The 16,845-nt window shown below is 41.1% G+C and overlaps 1 protein-coding gene across 1 annotated transcript in view; it reads right to left on the reverse strand.

The window, feature by feature from the left end:
• Positions 1 to 13,093: 13,093 nt before the first annotated feature.
• Positions 13,094 to 16,845, reverse strand: part of CD2AP (CD2 associated protein) — an 85,893-nt gene continuing 82,141 nt past the window's right edge. Inside the window, exon 18 of the mRNA XM_070732405.1 lies at positions 13,094 to 16,616. Within this exon, the coding sequence (XP_070588506.1) occupies positions 16,575 to 16,616 (42 nt within the window). The 3' untranslated portion in view covers positions 13,094 to 16,574. The remainder of the gene's footprint in view (positions 16,617 to 16,845) is intronic.

The following is a 16,845-nucleotide window of genomic DNA, read 5'->3' on the forward strand; positions in this document are numbered from 1 at the left end:
CTTAGGTCGGTTGTTGGTCATGAAGACATTGTTAGGGAGAAGATTCGGAAGGAGGTGGCCGAGGGCAGGGTCCTCGGGCCCTTCCCGGAACCGCCCTTCCCGAATCTTCGTGTGTCTCCCTTAGGTGTGGTCCCCAAAAAGGCGAGTGGTGAATTTAGGTTGATTCACCATTTGTCCTTTCCAAAAGGGGAGTCAGTGAATGATTTCATTCCTGACGAGCTGTGTTCAGTCCGGTATGCATCCTTTGATGCAGCCGTGACTATGGTTAGGAAGTGTGGGGTGGGAGCCCTTATGGGTAAATGCGACGTTAAGTCGGCATTCCGGCTCCTCCCCATACACCCAGACGACTTTGAGCTGTTGGGCTTCCATTTCGAGGGGGGTTATTACGTGGACAGAGCCTTGCCCATGGGTTGCTCTGTCTCGTGCTCTCTTTTTGAGAGTTTTAGCACCTTTTTGGAGTGGGCGCTCAGGAGGCAAAGTGGTCTGGGTATGGTCGTTCACTACCTTGACGATTTCCTGTTGGCGGGGCCTGCGCATTCGGAGCAATGTTTTGCTCTGATGCGGGACTTCAAAGCCCTTTGTGCTCAATTAGGGGTGCCTTTAGCCTCTGAAAAGACCGAAGGCCCCGCCACCAGGATTACCTTTCTGGGTATTGAATTGGACTCAGAGGAGCAATCTTCCAGGTTGCCCCTAGAGAAGTTGCTCAAAATCAGAAGGAAGCTTGATGAGGTGCTGGACTGCCGGAAGGTGACCCTACGGCAGCTTCAGGAATTGGCAGGCATTCTTAATTTTGCCTGTCGGGTAGTTGTTCCTGGTAGGGCTTTTTCCAGGAGGTTATACGATGCGATGAAGGGGCTCCGTTTGCCCCATCATCGTACCCGCCTCTGCGCTGGGGTCAGGGCTGACCTCGGCGTGTGGCGGGAATTTTTGGTCAGGTTTAATGGTTTGTCTTTCTGGAGGCACGAGCTTCTTTTGGAAGCTGAGTTGCAGCTCTGCTCTGATGCCGCGGGGACTTGTGGTTTCGGGGTAGTGTTAGGTGACCAGTGGTGCTGGTCGGCATGGCCTCCGGAATGGAGTGCCTCTTCGTTGGTTAAGGACCTGACGTTCTTGGAGCTCTTCCCCTTGATAGTGGCCTTAGAGCTTTGGGGGGAGCAGTTTAGGGACAAGACCGTGCACTTTTGGTGTGACAACCTAGCGGTTGTCCATGTTGTGAATGCCCTGTCTTCTAAGAGCGACAGGGTCATGCGGCTTGTCCGCCATTTTGTGCGCAGGTCCTTGTCCCTAAACGCATTATTTTTGGCTAGGCACGTCCCCGGGTTGGATAACGGGGTCGCTGATGCCTTGTCCCGTGGTCAGTTGTCCAGGTTTCGGACCCTGGCCCCGTGGGCCCGAGAGGTGCCAGACGAGTTCCCCGGCCACCTCTGGAGTCTGGGAAGGATCCAGAGGGGTGGGGAGACGAGGCATCCCGGGCAATCCCCTTGTCTGTAGCGCCCGGCACCCTTGGGGCATACCAGTGTGCGGGTAGGAGTTTGGGGATTTCAGGCAGGGCAGGGGTTACCAGCTTTGCTGGCCTGTCCCTGTATAGCGCCTGGCCGGGTTCTGCGTCCAGCTTGGGCAGCGTGGCCTGTCGGTTAGGACAATCCGGTCCTGGTTAGCCGGCCTCGCCTTTCTGTCCAAGGCGGGGGGGTTTGCAGTTTTTTCGGGTGACTTGCATCCGGAAGGTGCTGGAAGGCTGTATGAGGGAGCAAGAGGGGGCCCCTGGTGACACTCGTCAGGCTCTGACGGTGGAGCAGCTGTCTTTAATCAACGTGGTTTTGACAGTCTGTGTTCCTCATTGTAAGAGGCCCGTCTTTTGGGCAGCGACTTGTGTCATGTTTTTTGGGGCCCCTTTGGGTCAGCGAGGCCTGGCCTCATCTCAGGCTGACAATTTGCTCCGTGCCTTCCAGTACGCTGATCTGGCCTTTAGACAAGGGGGGTGTCCCTTGTGGTAAAGGGTCTAAGACAGATCAGCTACGCAGAGGGGTTACCATCTAGCTTAGTGCGGCCGCCGACCAATCGATGTGTACGGTGGCCGCCCTATAGCTTTGTTGTTTCTTCGGGGGTCAGGTGCGGGGTACCTGTCTAGGCATTGGGACGGTACCCCTCTGACCCGTTGGCAATTTTGGGCTTTAGTATCCAGGGCATGGCCCAGGTGGCATGGATCCCGCCGGTTAGGGAACGCATTCGTTCCGTATCGGCGCCGCCACTAGCACGGCACTTTCTGGTTTCCCGGCCCAGTGGATTCGGGAGATCGGCCGCTGGCGGTCAGCGGCATATCTGGGTTATGTTAGGCCCGCTGAGGATCCTAGGCAGGGCTTAGGCTAGGTAACCTCTCTCTGTGTGTGTCCTCTTGCAGGTCCCCAGGCTAACGTGATACCGGCGGCGCTGCTGTGTGGCCACAGCATGGTTTTCTGGGCCGGCCGCCTGGCGGCCAGGAGCGCCGTTGGGACCCAGCTGTCCCTGGGGCAGTGGGTCAGGGTTGCCTGGATGGGCCGGAGAGGTATGCGGTGGGAGGGTCTCCTACCGGCGTTGCTGGGCGGTCAGCATTCTGTAGCTGCGCCCGGCAGTATGGGGGGCGGCTCCTGGAGTCGCGCCCAAGTGGGTTTGGGTGGGCAGCGTCCTGTGGCCGCACCCAGGTGGCTGGTATTGCACTTAGGTGGCAATGACCTGTCCATACTGGGAGGCCTGGCGCTGATCATTCAGGCACGCGAAGACCTGAGAGGGCTTCGTGAGGTATGGCCCACCACGCAAGTGGTGTGGTCAGAAATATTGCCTAGGCTTGTGGGGAGGGACGCTCTTCCCTTAGGGCCATTCACCGGGCTAGGCGACGGGTGAATAGGGCTATGGGTAAAACAGTTAGGTAATTAGGTGGGGTGGTGGTGCCCCATCCCCTTATTACCATAGACCGGCCATGGCTTCACCGGGCTGATGGCGTTCACCTGTCTGAGCGGGGGAACGCCATTTTTCTTACAGGACCTGCAGCGGTCTCTGCGTGAGCTGGCGCAGCTAGAGGGGGGAGTCGGGGGGCCAAGATAGAGATCTGACCCCCACTCCTGTGGCAGGTTAGGGGCGGAAAACTGGGGTGGTTTAGCAACCGCGCGTTCTCCCTTGGGCATCTTTGGGGATGATTGACAGGTTCTCCGCAAGCTCATGGAGGGAGTTTCTGCCTGAGCAGCTGGGGGGAACCTGTCTTTGGGTCCTGCACCTTTAATTCCCGGATTCTGGTTAGCCGGTGGGACCCCCCTCATGCACAGCATGGCAGGGTCGCAGGTGACGGCCTGGCCCTCACCTGGACTTGCATCGAGATACGCCCATGAGTTGCCCAGGAATGTTTTTTGGCATACGTCATTTCCGCCCCGGAAGTATTTGTTTGACCCTGCAGGTCCATTTCCGGGTCATAGTTGATTATGCTAATTTATGCAAAGTATTGAATAAATTATGCAAATTTATGTTAATAAAAATGACCCAATTTAAATCCAGCTCTTGTGTCCGTGTCGTTACTCCGTCTCTCCAGCAAAGATGCCACAAAGCAAAATGTCAGATGGAGTACAGCAGTTGGAGGAGGCCAAGGGATACATTAGTCCCAGTGACATCACACTGAGGACTCCAGCATTAAGCACTATTGGAATTTATTTGATTTAGCTTACACTATTATGTGGACTTATCAACTATAGACTATAAACCAGATTTGATTTAATATTATGGTAAGTCCCAACCATTCTGGTTTATTCAACAGTACCTCGATAAAGCAAACCTCAGCTTCATGCAATGTGTGAGCTATTGAATGACATAATAATAGACTAAAAGAGTTGGAAGGGACCTTAGAGGTCTTCTAGTCTTCATTATAATGTTACTAATTTACAATAATCGCAGGAAACTTTACACTTGTAATTAGATGCAGAAACAGATAGATGATACAATACCAGCATATATTCTGCCTTTCCTTTAACTCCTCTCCTGCTCCTGCAGGATGCTTCCTAGTACCCCTACTCACCTTTGTTCATTTTCTGGACAGGTAAACCCATGTCCAGGACTAGGCTAAAATATCTCATCATCATCATCATCATCATCATCATCATCATTACTGCATCGTAATCAATTTATTACAAATGGCCTTAAGGCAAGAACTACTTGTAAAATAGAACTGGAAGGAATATAGACAAAATCGAGTTGAAGAGCAGTTCTGGTTATAAATGGAATACATGTATGTGTATGTGACATGCATACACATGTATTCCATTTATAACAAGAACTGCTCTTGTTATGAACCACTGCACAATCAAACCACTGCAAACCCAAAATTTCTCAGTAAATAGTTCTTACGTAGAATCGTAACTGTAAAAGCATGCCAAAGATTTAGCCTCTTGAGCTAAATGATTACCGAGAACATATTTTCCTTACATCCCTGTAATAATTGCAGAAAAAATGTGTCAAAAGAATCAATAGGACTGGCCTCACAAGAGAAAAATGCTTCTTATGGAATGCTCTTGAATTCATCACTTAGTTCTGTCAAGCTGAGCAATTTTTAGATGAGTGGATTTCAACTCCCAGAATTCCCCAGGCAACAATGGATCCTGAAAGTCTTTCTTCTCTCTCTCTCCTTTCTCCCTTTCCTTTCCTGTCTTGTTTTCCTTCCTTCTTTTCTGTCTTCTCTCTTTCCTTTCTCCTTCCTTCTTTCCTGTCCTTTCTTCTAAACCAGCACTATTATTTTCTGTGGGGACCATTCTGTGGGGACTCATGAGACATTCTTGAAAATGGCTACCATCAATATTTGACAAAACAAGGAATAGAAATGATGGTGGTGACCAGTATATTCTCAGTGCCCAGTATTTGATGTATTGGGAACTATATATATCTAGTGAGATGGGATTCTTAATTGAGCATGCTTAAAATGCAAGATATATTTGCACTTGAAAAGCACTCCAGTGGTTTAGAGAAATTCATCATAACACTCTGGCGTTCTGGCTTTCAACTAGATTTGACACAATTAGACACCCATAACGTGTGCTTTTTGTGGAAGGCTAGAAGTTAAATGGACAAAATTAGTAAAGTTATGTTTATGCCTTAAGGACAGCATTTTGGAAGTGCTAAGAAAATTGCAGAATGTTAATTAGAAATATTTTTTCTTATCAGCACTCTTCATAGCTAAGTTAGGCTTTTGCTTTATGGCGTGCTTATTTCATTGGATATATTGATGCCTGAGGATCTTCACAGCTAGCTGAAATTGTGGTAACCTTTTATGGAAGAGATAACATACTTTCTGCTTTTGTTCCCAGAGGGACAGTCTTAATCAACTTCAAATGATAAAGAAGAATTGCAAAGAGGAATTATGTGGAAGTTGCTATTTCCAAAAATAGATAACTGACAGATTTATTTACAGATTATGATTTTGGGTAAGTTTCCAGAGCTTGACTAAATAACTTCAGAATAAGGCTGAAGATTGATTTCAATTTCCTAAAAGCAGATAAAGGAAAGATTCAATTGGTCTGTTCCAAGTAAGCAATGCTGAGATTCCATTCATCCAGTTAGTAGCCCAGCACCCAATTTCCCATTGATTATTTAGATTTGTGGAAAACATTGTCACAAACACAATTCTAGGTTGCCAGGGTTTTATTTGCATTACACTACTTACTATCCTGATAGAACGAGGATGATTGTATTTACACATAAGATTACATTATGAAATCTAGATAAAAAATAAATCTAGAAATCTTTTTAAAATGTTCTACACCTTAAAGTTCCATACAGCTAGACATATTAGTTTTTGATGCTCTGAAGAAAAAATGTGGGTCATTGATAAAATCTATTAAAGTCTAGATTGAATGAACCAAAGAGGCTCCAGTGTGCCGTGAATGAAGACACAAGATAGAAGATGAAAACCAGAATCAAATGAAGCCTGAATTCTCTAAATTTAAATCTAGGCAAGACTGTATAAAATATTATTTAAATAAGCCTGAAAGTCTTGCTTGGAGGAATAATGATCTGGTAGATTATAGGATATAATCAACAGTCAATGAAAATCCAAAGAACTTGTGTTTGTGAAATTTGGGTGTGACATCCAAACCATAGTGACTAGATGACATCTGAAGAAGAATGGAGGCATGAAGACAGATTCATGAAAGTGGAGTTGACAATTGCAACTAAAAACAGTCAGGTGAATAAGCAGATCTTATTTGACCCACTCTGGGCGAACAGATGCAGGTTCACACAAGCTATGCTCTATAGAGTGGCATTTCGTGAAATCTCAAAGTAACAAACCAGGAACCAAAGGAATATAAATTAAAACTTCCTCTGCTAATCAGCTATTAGAAATTGGTATTAATTACTTTTAAAAGGTTAGAGACCTTCAAAATAACAAGGCTGGAAACATAGATGAGTGCTTTCATCTATATAAATAAAAATGTAACTGTTTGTTTGTTCAAAATCTCAAATCTCTGAAAGTTCCTCACCGATTGTTTTGAAATTTTGACACAACGTTGCATTCAAATACATGTTTTTATATACCTATATGATATAGATGTCACACCTGTGACAGATAAAAACATGCAGGTGCTTAAAACAGGACCTTCACCGATTGCTTCAAAATTTTGACAAAACATTGCATTCAAATTTGTGTGTGTTTTTAAATAGCTATATAGATGTCACACCTGTGACAGGTAAATACAGCAACAATTAAGGTGTATGGTGAATTCTTTCATTTCCCATACATAAACGAAGTCCAGCTGTTGTTCAATTAGCAATACATCTAGAAAATGGACACCACATTTATTTCACAGCTGCAAATTTGCAACAAATAGCCCTGAATCCAGCGGCTACAACGTTAATGGCTTTCTTCACATTATGTCAAAATGACGCATTTGCAAAAAGCCTGATGTATTTGGAAGTGCCTATGTATTACACATGGAATGCAAGTAGAAAATCATTTGAATGACGCAAACAAGGAGAGAAGTCAATGCAAAACCTGGGATATTCAAAGAAAATATGATAGACACCATGCATCCCAATCAAGATGAATGCTTCTTTCTTCACATGCTGATGGTAAATGGCCCTGATCCAATGTTTTTCCAGCAACTGAGAATTGTCACTTTCTGCAGTGTATGTCAAGCTCTGAATTTATTGGAGAACGGCCGACACTGGGATGTAGGCATTAATGACGCATGCAACACGTCACATCCAAATCAAATTCAAGCATTGTTTGCAGTCATATTGACTGCCTGCTCTCCTTAATCTCCAACAGATTTATGGGAGAAATATAAATTGCATATGGCTGAAGATATTTTCCATCGAATACACAAGGAACATTCAAATATTAAAATGGATTTCACAGCAGAAAACTACAACGAAGCATTGATAAAGATTGAACATTTATGCTTAGAAATCGCTAACAAAGTTCTCAATCAATTGGGAATGTCATCACTGAATCGATCTGCTGCTGCTTCATATGATGTAGAATTGTGTCATGAACAAAATTACAACACGGATGATCTTTTGTCGTATGTGCAATCAAATATTCCTAAGCTAACGCTTGAGCAAAAAGCATTTACGATGAAATAATGCAAGCTGTCAATAACAGTGTTGGAGAAATCTTCTTAGATGCGCCAGGAGGAACTGGTACAATGTTCCTAATTAGATTGATTCTGTCAGCAATTCGATCTCAAAATCACATAGCCTTGGCTCTTGCGTCGTCTGGAATAGCTGCAACATTGCTACCTGGTGGAAGAACTGCTCATTGCCCCCCAGAGGCGGAGTAAAGACGCTGAGACATATATTGTGGATTAAGGGTCATTTATTAATTATCATAAATTTAAATGACTGTAAATAAATTTAAATACGTAACTTTGAATATATAATTCAAACAGACTAAGGACCTGCAGAGCCAAACTAACGGGGCGGAAATTCCTACCATAACATTCCTTGGCAACATTGGGCAATGAACTCCTTGCTGAACCAGGTGGAGGTACCACCTTCACCTGGATCAAACCACGCCCCTTCGTGTGGGAGGAATTCACCCTCCAATCCCCGGGGGAGATTGGATCCGATGATTCCCATGGACATCCTCTCTCCAATCCCCGACGTTGCTCAAACCTCTAGTTCCTGGAGAGAGGCGGTCCATCACCCTTAAATGATGCCCGAAAGGAGCATGGGGGTCCCTTCCGGATCGCCCTATAAATAGGGCGATCAGGGACCCGGCAGAGCAAGCCGGCAGCGCGCTTTCATTGGCGCGCTGCCAGAAGCCGAACTTCCGGGTTCCGAATGAACCCGGAAGTGCTGAGCCCTGAGAAGAGCTGGCTCAGCGTCGCCCCCGTCCTGTGGCAATTTCAACCGGCGGCTTTAAACAAACCGCCGGCTGTGCATTTCTGCTTTGAAATTGCCATTCAACATGCAAAGGTCTTGACAGGATCTTTCAAAGGTGAAAATATTCTCATTCCTTGCATTCCTATGATTCCAACAGATATGCCAATTTCAATTTAAGAGATTTCAATTCCCAATTTTATTGGCATTTGCAATCACCATCAGCAAAGCTCAAGGCCAAGCTTTAGAATTGTGCGGTTTAGGTCTATACACAGATTGCTTCTCACATGGAAAATGTTGCATGTTCTGGAGTCGGCAAACCAGACAAACCAGACTAAGCAATGGGTGGCCGGATAAAGCTATTCCTTAATATTTCTTAACAGTTACTTTAAAAGCTTTAAGAATATAATATAAACAACAAAAAAACAAGATGTTTAGAAAGTTTTAAACAGATTAAGGGATTTGAAAAATTGGAATATTTGATTTTAAATATTAATAAATAAATTGTAAAGAATAATTGTATTTTTGTGGAAAGGAAAGTTATTTTCAATACTGGAGACACTAGAAGAGAAATAACAAGGATAAGCAACTTGGTGTTCAAAGACATTTTTGAGGAATTGCACTGGGACCTTGAATCATTGATGTCAGCTATGTTGTCTGTTCTTAGCAACATTCTATTTCCCAGATGAGGCTGTTATAGAAAAAGATTTGCAACAAAGTCTATCTGAGAATGTGAACAAGAATTTGTCATTAGACATAAAAAAAAATCAGACAAGGCTTTAAAAAAAATAAGAATTGCAATCCCAGAGAGTAATTGGAATAGTATATTTTTTGGGTGTACTTAGAAAAGTGGCTTTAAATTTTTTTTGAAGAAATTTGAGACAAGGATCAACAATCATTTAAATCAGTGTTTCCCAACCTTTTTTGAGCCGCGGCACATTATTCATATTTTCAAAATCCCGGGGAACACTGAAAGGGGGGGGGCGGGGCGGGGGGAGGGCTAAAGAAAAGTTTGGACAAAAAAACCCTCTCTTTTCCTCCCTTTCGCTCTATTTCTCCCTCTTTCTCTTTTCCTTCCTTCCCTTCTTTCTCTCTCTCCATCCCTCTTTCTTTCTTCCTCTCTTTTTTGCTCTCTTTCTCTCTCCCTCCTTCCCTTCCTCTATGTCTTTCTCTCTCCTTTGCTCTCTCTCTCTCTGTCTCTCTTGCTATCTCTTTCTTGCTTTTCTCTCTCTCTTGCTCTCTCTCTCTCTTTCACTGTCTTGCTATATGTCTCTTTCTTTCTCTTTGCCTCTCTTGCTATCTCTCTTTCTTTCTCTTTCTCTCTCTCTGTCTCTCTTGCTATGTCTCTCTTTCTTTCTCTTTCTCTCTCTCTCTGTGCCTCTCTTGCTAAGTCTCTCTTTTTCTGTTGCTATGTCTCTCTTTCTTTTTCTCTCTCTCTGCCTCTCTTGCTATGTCTCTCTTTCTCTGCCTCTCTTTCTTGCTCTGTCTCTCTCTCTGCCTCTCTTGCTATGTCTCTCTTTCTCTCTCTCTTTCTCTCTGTCTCTTTCTCTGCCTCTCTTTCTTGCTCTGTCTCTTTCTCTGCCTCTCTTGCTCTGTCTCTCTTTCTCTGCCTCTCTTTCTTGCTCTGTCTCTCTCTCTGCCTCTCTTGCTATGTCTCTCTTTCTCTCTCTCTTTCTCTCTGTCTCTTTCTCTGCCTCTCTTTCTTGCTCTGTCTCTTTCTCTGCCTCTCTTGCTATGTCTCTCTTTCTCTTTCTCTCTCTCTCTGCCTCTCTTATATGTCTCTCTTTCCTTCTCTCTCTCTCTCTCAGCTGACTGCAAGCGGGAGCCCTGACGGCGGCAGCTGGACGTGCTGCTGGACACCGTATATGCCAGGCCCGCAGCGCCAGCATGTACGACGTCTAGCAGCACGTCCAACCGCCACCGTCAGGGCTCCCGCTTGCAGTCAGCTGAGAGAGAGAGAGAGAGCACTCCCTCTCGCCGCCGCCATCTCCCCACGACTGCCTGCGGCCACTGCGGCCGCCCCGCCCCCCGCTCCCATCGCCAGTGCCCTCCCGCCGGGCCACAAAGGAAACTTGCCGTCGACGCAGGAGAAGCTCCAGCTGCCGGTACTTCCGTCTTGGGGCTCCCGCTCGCAGCTGTCAACCGGCTCCTGCTCGATGCCGCGGTTTCCGGCGCTCTCCTGCTGGGTCCCAAAGAAGGAAGGCGGGGAAAAGGCGCGAAGAATAGAGCTCTCCTTCTTTCTTCCTGCCTTCCTTCTTTGGCGCCCAGCAGGAGAGCGCCGAAAACCGCGGCATCGAGCAGGAGGCGGGGGACAGCTGCGAGCGGGAGCCCCAGGACGGAAGTACCGGCAGCGCCCCGCCCACCTGCAGCTTGGCGGCACACCTGGCCATGTCTCGCGGCACACCAGTGTGCCGCGGCACACCGGTTGGGAAACGCTGATTTAAATGGATTAAAGAGCAAGACTGTTTTATGCAAAAGGAACACAAATTTAGTTTACACAATCAGGGTTAAAATTGAGACATATTGTATTATTTTGTGTGGTTCTTTTTGGACTTGCTGACATCTGAATTAGAAAAAAAATTGTGTACTGAATTTGCTTATGGTTAATATGGTGTCTGGAGAGAAGTTTTGTATAGAAACAGGAAAGTCATGAGTTCCAATCTTGCCTGAGGCACAAAGTCAGCTAGGTAATTGTGAAATTCTGAAAAACTGCTCCTAAAATTACAATAACTTGTTCACGCAGACTCTGAGACACAATTGAATAGAAGGGGAAAATGTTTAAGCCTTTAACTGTGTTCATGTTTGGCAGCATCTAAATTGGCTTGTCTTTTCATTTAAATTAAGAGAACTTTATGAGCTTCTTCTCTTTAAAGGATATATTGTCTCCCCTGTCACATTCAATTTCAGCTTTTGGTTTATACTAGGATACTGGGACTACTTAACAATAATAATAATAATTATTATTATTATTTATTAGATTTGTATGCCACCCCTCTCCGAAGACTCGGAGCGGCTTTATGCTTTATAAATGTGGGTTTTCTTAGTTAAGAGTCAAGATATAGAATGCTGAGTCTTATGTTTGTTAGGTAATATTATTTTAGAGCACTATTTGATTTTTTTTTGTTAACAGCTGGATTGGAAAAGATATTACTTCCTGAATTTCCTTATAGTTGAATTATGGGATGATGAAGAGATTTTTGGGGGGAGGAATCTGTTAATTAAGAGGTGAAAAGAGAGTGAAATTGTTTATACTTGTTATGATTAGAATAGGAAGTTGCTTTCTTAAAAGAGTTTTCCTTTGTCTTTTGCATCTTTTATTTTCTTTATCACCTCTTCCCTATTTTTTTTTTTGTTTGCATCACCCTTTACTATTGTAGCATTCAGAACAGGTTTGGGAGGTAGTGGGAGAAAACCAAATAATGTTCTCCACAATCAAATACCCTGTGATCTGTTCATATTACACTGTTTGCAAATATAATAAACAGAGTAACTGATTTGATATGTTTCCTTACAAAACACAGTCCCTAAAGGAAACTAAGAAATTCTATTTAGGGATTAGAGACATACTAACCATGAATTTGCTTTCTGAACTGTGGTCAATGACTAAGCCATAAAATCTATTACATGCTTGTAGTTAATGCTGATTAGTTCATTAGGTTGAGAGCCAACTAGACAGCTGGTTTCTTGCATGGTAGAATTGTTTGAAACTCAACAAAATGTTTTAAATAAAACTGATCAGAGTAACCAGGATATTTAATTTGATGTAGAATTAACAGAATGTGACAAGTAGCAGCATAAAATGAATGTAATTGCTCATTTTCAGAGCTCCTTCACAGATTAGTCTTAACTTTTAAGTGAAAACAAGGGCAATGACAAGTCATTGTGAACATGGCTTTTACTAGCAATTCTGAAACTTTTTTGGTCCTAACTTTTAATTATTCTTAATTGGATGTTAAGTTTTATCAGAAAGACAGACATAGCCAAACTACTCAAGGCTAAGAGAATTAGTTTGCTTAGTACAGGGGTGTCAAACTCACATCATCATGGCATTGTCAAGTGACGTATCAGGACATTTCCCCCTTTTGGTAAACTGAGTATGGCCAACATGTGACACATCCATCCTGCGGGCTGGATGTTTGACAGCCCTGGCTTAGTACCTCACTATATGTTGATCTGGCTAAACTGATTTAGAGACGTATCAGTTAATTTACTTATTAGTATACTTTAATATTGAGGAATTGTTTATTATAATTAACAGTGTTTTCTCTTAAAATGTGACATATTCTACTGAACAAAGAAAAAGACCCAAATACTGTTTTGGGCACAGGCTGACCACTCCTTGCCACCGATTGCATCTTGGTTCTGGAGAGGAAATGCTGTCATTAATTAGATCATTTAATATTTTATAGGGAAATAATTCCATCTTCCTAGTAGTCTAATTCCTATTTTTGTTTCACAATGAGTTAGAAAATCCAAGTAATCAGCTTTTATCTCATCAATTTTATATTAATCAGATTTCCAGATTCCCCTAATATTACCCTTAATCACCTCAAAGATGATTTTGAATTCAAGGCCACGGTATCATTAAATAACCTAATTAAATTTTGTACTATATTGTAATGACATATCAAAATATTTTTTTGGTCACCTCTCACATGAAAATAGAATTATCTGTTTTCTAATCACACAGATGTCATTTTCTCCGTACACAATATAGATGAATGACATAAAAGGTTTTTGAATGCTTTTAAACAAAAATACATTTTACATTAAGAACATATAATTTTATTTGTGGCATTTTTATAGCATACATAATTTTGAAGCACCTGTAAACAAGTCAGTAAATATTCCTGCTTGAAATAATTTTTATTCTTTGGAATGTCTGCATCCATTCCCATTTCCCATCACAGAGCATAAAGACAGACATTAGAGAAAATAGCCATCATTTTTTTTTTAAAAAAAAAGCTTCATAGCGGTAATCTCTAGGATTTGTTATTATACCAGTCATTGCACTTAGTTATTTATTGCTACAGGAAAAAAAGATAATATAATAATTAACACTTCTGAATTTCATGATTGTCCTAAATTTATCTGCTATAAGCTTCAAGGTAGAAAAAAACCTGTTTTACAGCGATCTATTCTGCCTCACATTCAATATATAAATGACTTTTTAAAAATTAAAACCAATTCTTGTTTGCATAATCATGGTAGGGTGTAACGGAATTGTAATCAGAAAAAAAAAGTCTTGAAGCCATTTTTTAAAAATTTAGGATGGATTTGATCAACTAAGAGCTCATACATCTACCTCCTCTTACTGAGTGTGCTCTTCTTCTCTGTCCACTTTCTGTACTGCACCAAAACCTCTTCTTGTGGCACAATTCAGTACAGCTTTAGGGAGGAACAGAACTGTGTTTTGACTAGTGCAAGTAAGGCTTTTCTTTGTAAGGCACCATTTTTATTTATTAATTCTGCTTCAGCAAAAGTATGAAGGGAAGAGGAAATTCATTCCTTTTCTTATCTTAAGAAGATGAAGACGTCATTTTTCCTTCAAGTACAGTTACCAAAGGGAAGAAGTGGATTTCTGGTGAAAAAAAAATCTCTGCAGCTTAAAAACAATCCCCTTGGGAAAAAAAATCTTCCTTCTGTGGGGGTATGAAATAAAGAAAAGGCAGCTTTGCTCTATGCTGGAATGTTCCCAAAAAAGTACGAACTATCTCTCATTGTTGGTACTTGGGGTTTTGGTTTTAAAATTCCCCAAGCTTTCTCAATTGTATTGTGTGTGTGAGTATGTAAGTTAAAGGTTAAAGAAAATAGAAAGTCAGAGTTGAAGGTGCTTATCAAAAATCTATCTTGTACTGGAAAAAATACTTTAATGAACATTGGGAAAGAAAAAGGCAAAATGGTTACTAAGTTTCTATTCTGCAAAATTTTGATTTTGAAAAACATCTAGAATGTGTAACTGCTGCTATTAATGAATATATATATTAAAAAAATTGTTTTTCCTATGTCAAAAAAAGTGGGGGAGGCTTTTCTAACTACCGTATTTTTCGAAGTATAAGACGCACTTTTTTCCTCCCTAAGAGGCTGAAAATTCAGGTGCGCCTTATATTCTGAATGCAGCTTTCTTCAAGCTTTTTTCCCCACAGCCCTAACTAGGTGCTGACGGTCTTCCCAGCTCTTATCTTGCAGGTTCTTTCATTGTTACTGTCTGCAAAGAGTGTTCTCCAAGCTTTAAGTCTGTGCAGAATTTTTTTTATTACTCTAACTTGCTCCAAGTAAGTTTCTTTCTAGCCCTAACCAGATGCTAAAAATGTTCCCAGCTCTTACCGGCTTGCAAGCTCTTTCATTGTTACTCTCTCCAAATAAGGTTTATTTCAAAGTCCTATCCAGGGGATAATGTGCTGAAACTGACTAGACTAAGGATGCTAGCCAGATGAATATCTGGTAAGCAGATTCTTTTCCTTATTTTCCTCCCCCAAAATTAAGGTGCGTCTTATTCTCCGGTGAGTCTTATACTCTGAAAAATACGGTACTTTTTAGATAAAACAGCAACAATAAAATATGATGGTACTTTATATACCTTGGATGACTGGCAACTTTTTTGTCTATCAGCCCACCATATTTCTTGAAGAAGATGGCTTATTGCTTTCTCCTAACTGAGTTTTGCAGGGGATTACTTGCAAATGATCTGTTCAAGACCAAAAATGCCTCCCAACTCTGAATTCTCTGCAAAATGAAGAAGCCAATAAACCCACAAATAGTGATTTTGACTACTAAGCCAAAAATTATTAATCTCTTTATAAATTAGTATGAAAACAATCTCTTTGAGTTAAGAACTTAATAATCTGAAAACATTATTTATTACTATGATTACTAAGGAAAACTGGCAACAGAGGATGACCATTAAGTGATATATAAGTTATATGTTTACACACCCATGTTTTCATTTCCAATTTTAATCCACTGATTTATATTTTAATTAGAATTTAGATTTTTTAATGTTAAAAACACCAACATGGTTTTGCTCACATCCAAATAAGACAAAATACTAATGCCATGTAAAACAGGACATAGGCATAAAAACATTCAATTCTCTTAGAACAAGCCTAAAATCATTCATGAAACAGTTCCCTTTTTCTGTAAAGTTTTAGGATAGCAGTGCGAGAAGAAAAAAAAAGGGATGAATTATATTTTTATCTTTGGCTTGAACAGAGCACTGAATAAGTTCAGTTTTTCTTCTTTACAGAAAATAAATGAGATTTTAGGCTGTAGAAATAACTTAAACAAGATGACTCAAAGAAACCTTGTTAAATATACAGTAATTCAATTTGAATTCTAAAACATAAGCCAAATATTTATCTAAAAATTCATTACTGATTTATTGAATACTTTCACAACTATGTAGATGATATACCCTTATTTTAAGACTGCATTTAGCTTTAAATATTTTGTTATATGTAGGTTTTTAATATGTTACAATTATTAGTGCAAAGCATTTTAAAGCTCATAATATTGTAGTGTTAGATTTATAATTTGTAAAAAGAATTGAAGCACTCAAGAGAATATTTAACATATCACATTCTGTAGTAATTAGCAAAAATGTGTCTTGATTTTTGTAAGTATTCATGTGTTTATATGTGTCCCAATTATAGACCCTTTCTATAAATTCTATAGTGCAAGAACCACAGTATTGTACTCTGGGTTCTTAGTTAAGGAAACATTACAATATCATAGTGCTAGAGTTTCGTGATCCTTCTGCTTCATAGTGAGAAAAAACTCAAAAGACCTGAACAATAAAACAGCATATGATTAACATCATATTCCCTTTAGCATGGTAAAAAGACTAGTAAATGTACAAAACTATACCATTTGCCTCTCTCCTATACTATCTATTTTACAGTTTATTTGCAAAGTTATATTGCCTTAAAGTAGAGATCTCTTAAAATTAGGGTATATTCAATAAAAATATACTAAGACTCCCCCTTTTATACAGATTCAGTAGTATTCTCAAGCAAACCCTGCCATACTGCACAGTAAGAAATAAGGCCTCTCCTATATTGGCAAGAAACAAACAAAAAAAGCTATCCATTTTTTCCTCATAGCTCACAGAATATAAATAAGATTATACTCATTTTTTTTTCCTAATGGAATGCTATCATCCGTTGGCTTGAGGTTTAGAAAAGTCAATTTCATTTCTGATTCTGAAATCCTGGCACATTAAGGATCAATGGAATGCGGCTCGTTCATGTAGTTTTGACAGCTTTCTTGAGCTTTTCTATTTCCATCTGTGAATGATATAAATAGTAAACATTAAGCAAATAGAGAATGTTTCATATTTCATACACATTTACAACCCATCAAATATACACTGCTCAAAAAAATAAAGGGAACACTCAAATAACATCCTAGATCTGAATGAATGAAATATTCTCATTGAATACTTTGTTCTGTACAAAGTTGAATGTGCTGACAACAAAATCACACAAAAATCATCAATGGAAATCAAATTTATTA

This window comes from Erythrolamprus reginae, chromosome 1 (assembly GCF_031021105.1).
Source record: "Erythrolamprus reginae isolate rEryReg1 chromosome 1, rEryReg1.hap1, whole genome shotgun sequence".
In the NCBI taxonomy this organism is placed as follows: domain Eukaryota; kingdom Metazoa; phylum Chordata; class Lepidosauria; order Squamata; family Dipsadidae; genus Erythrolamprus; species Erythrolamprus reginae.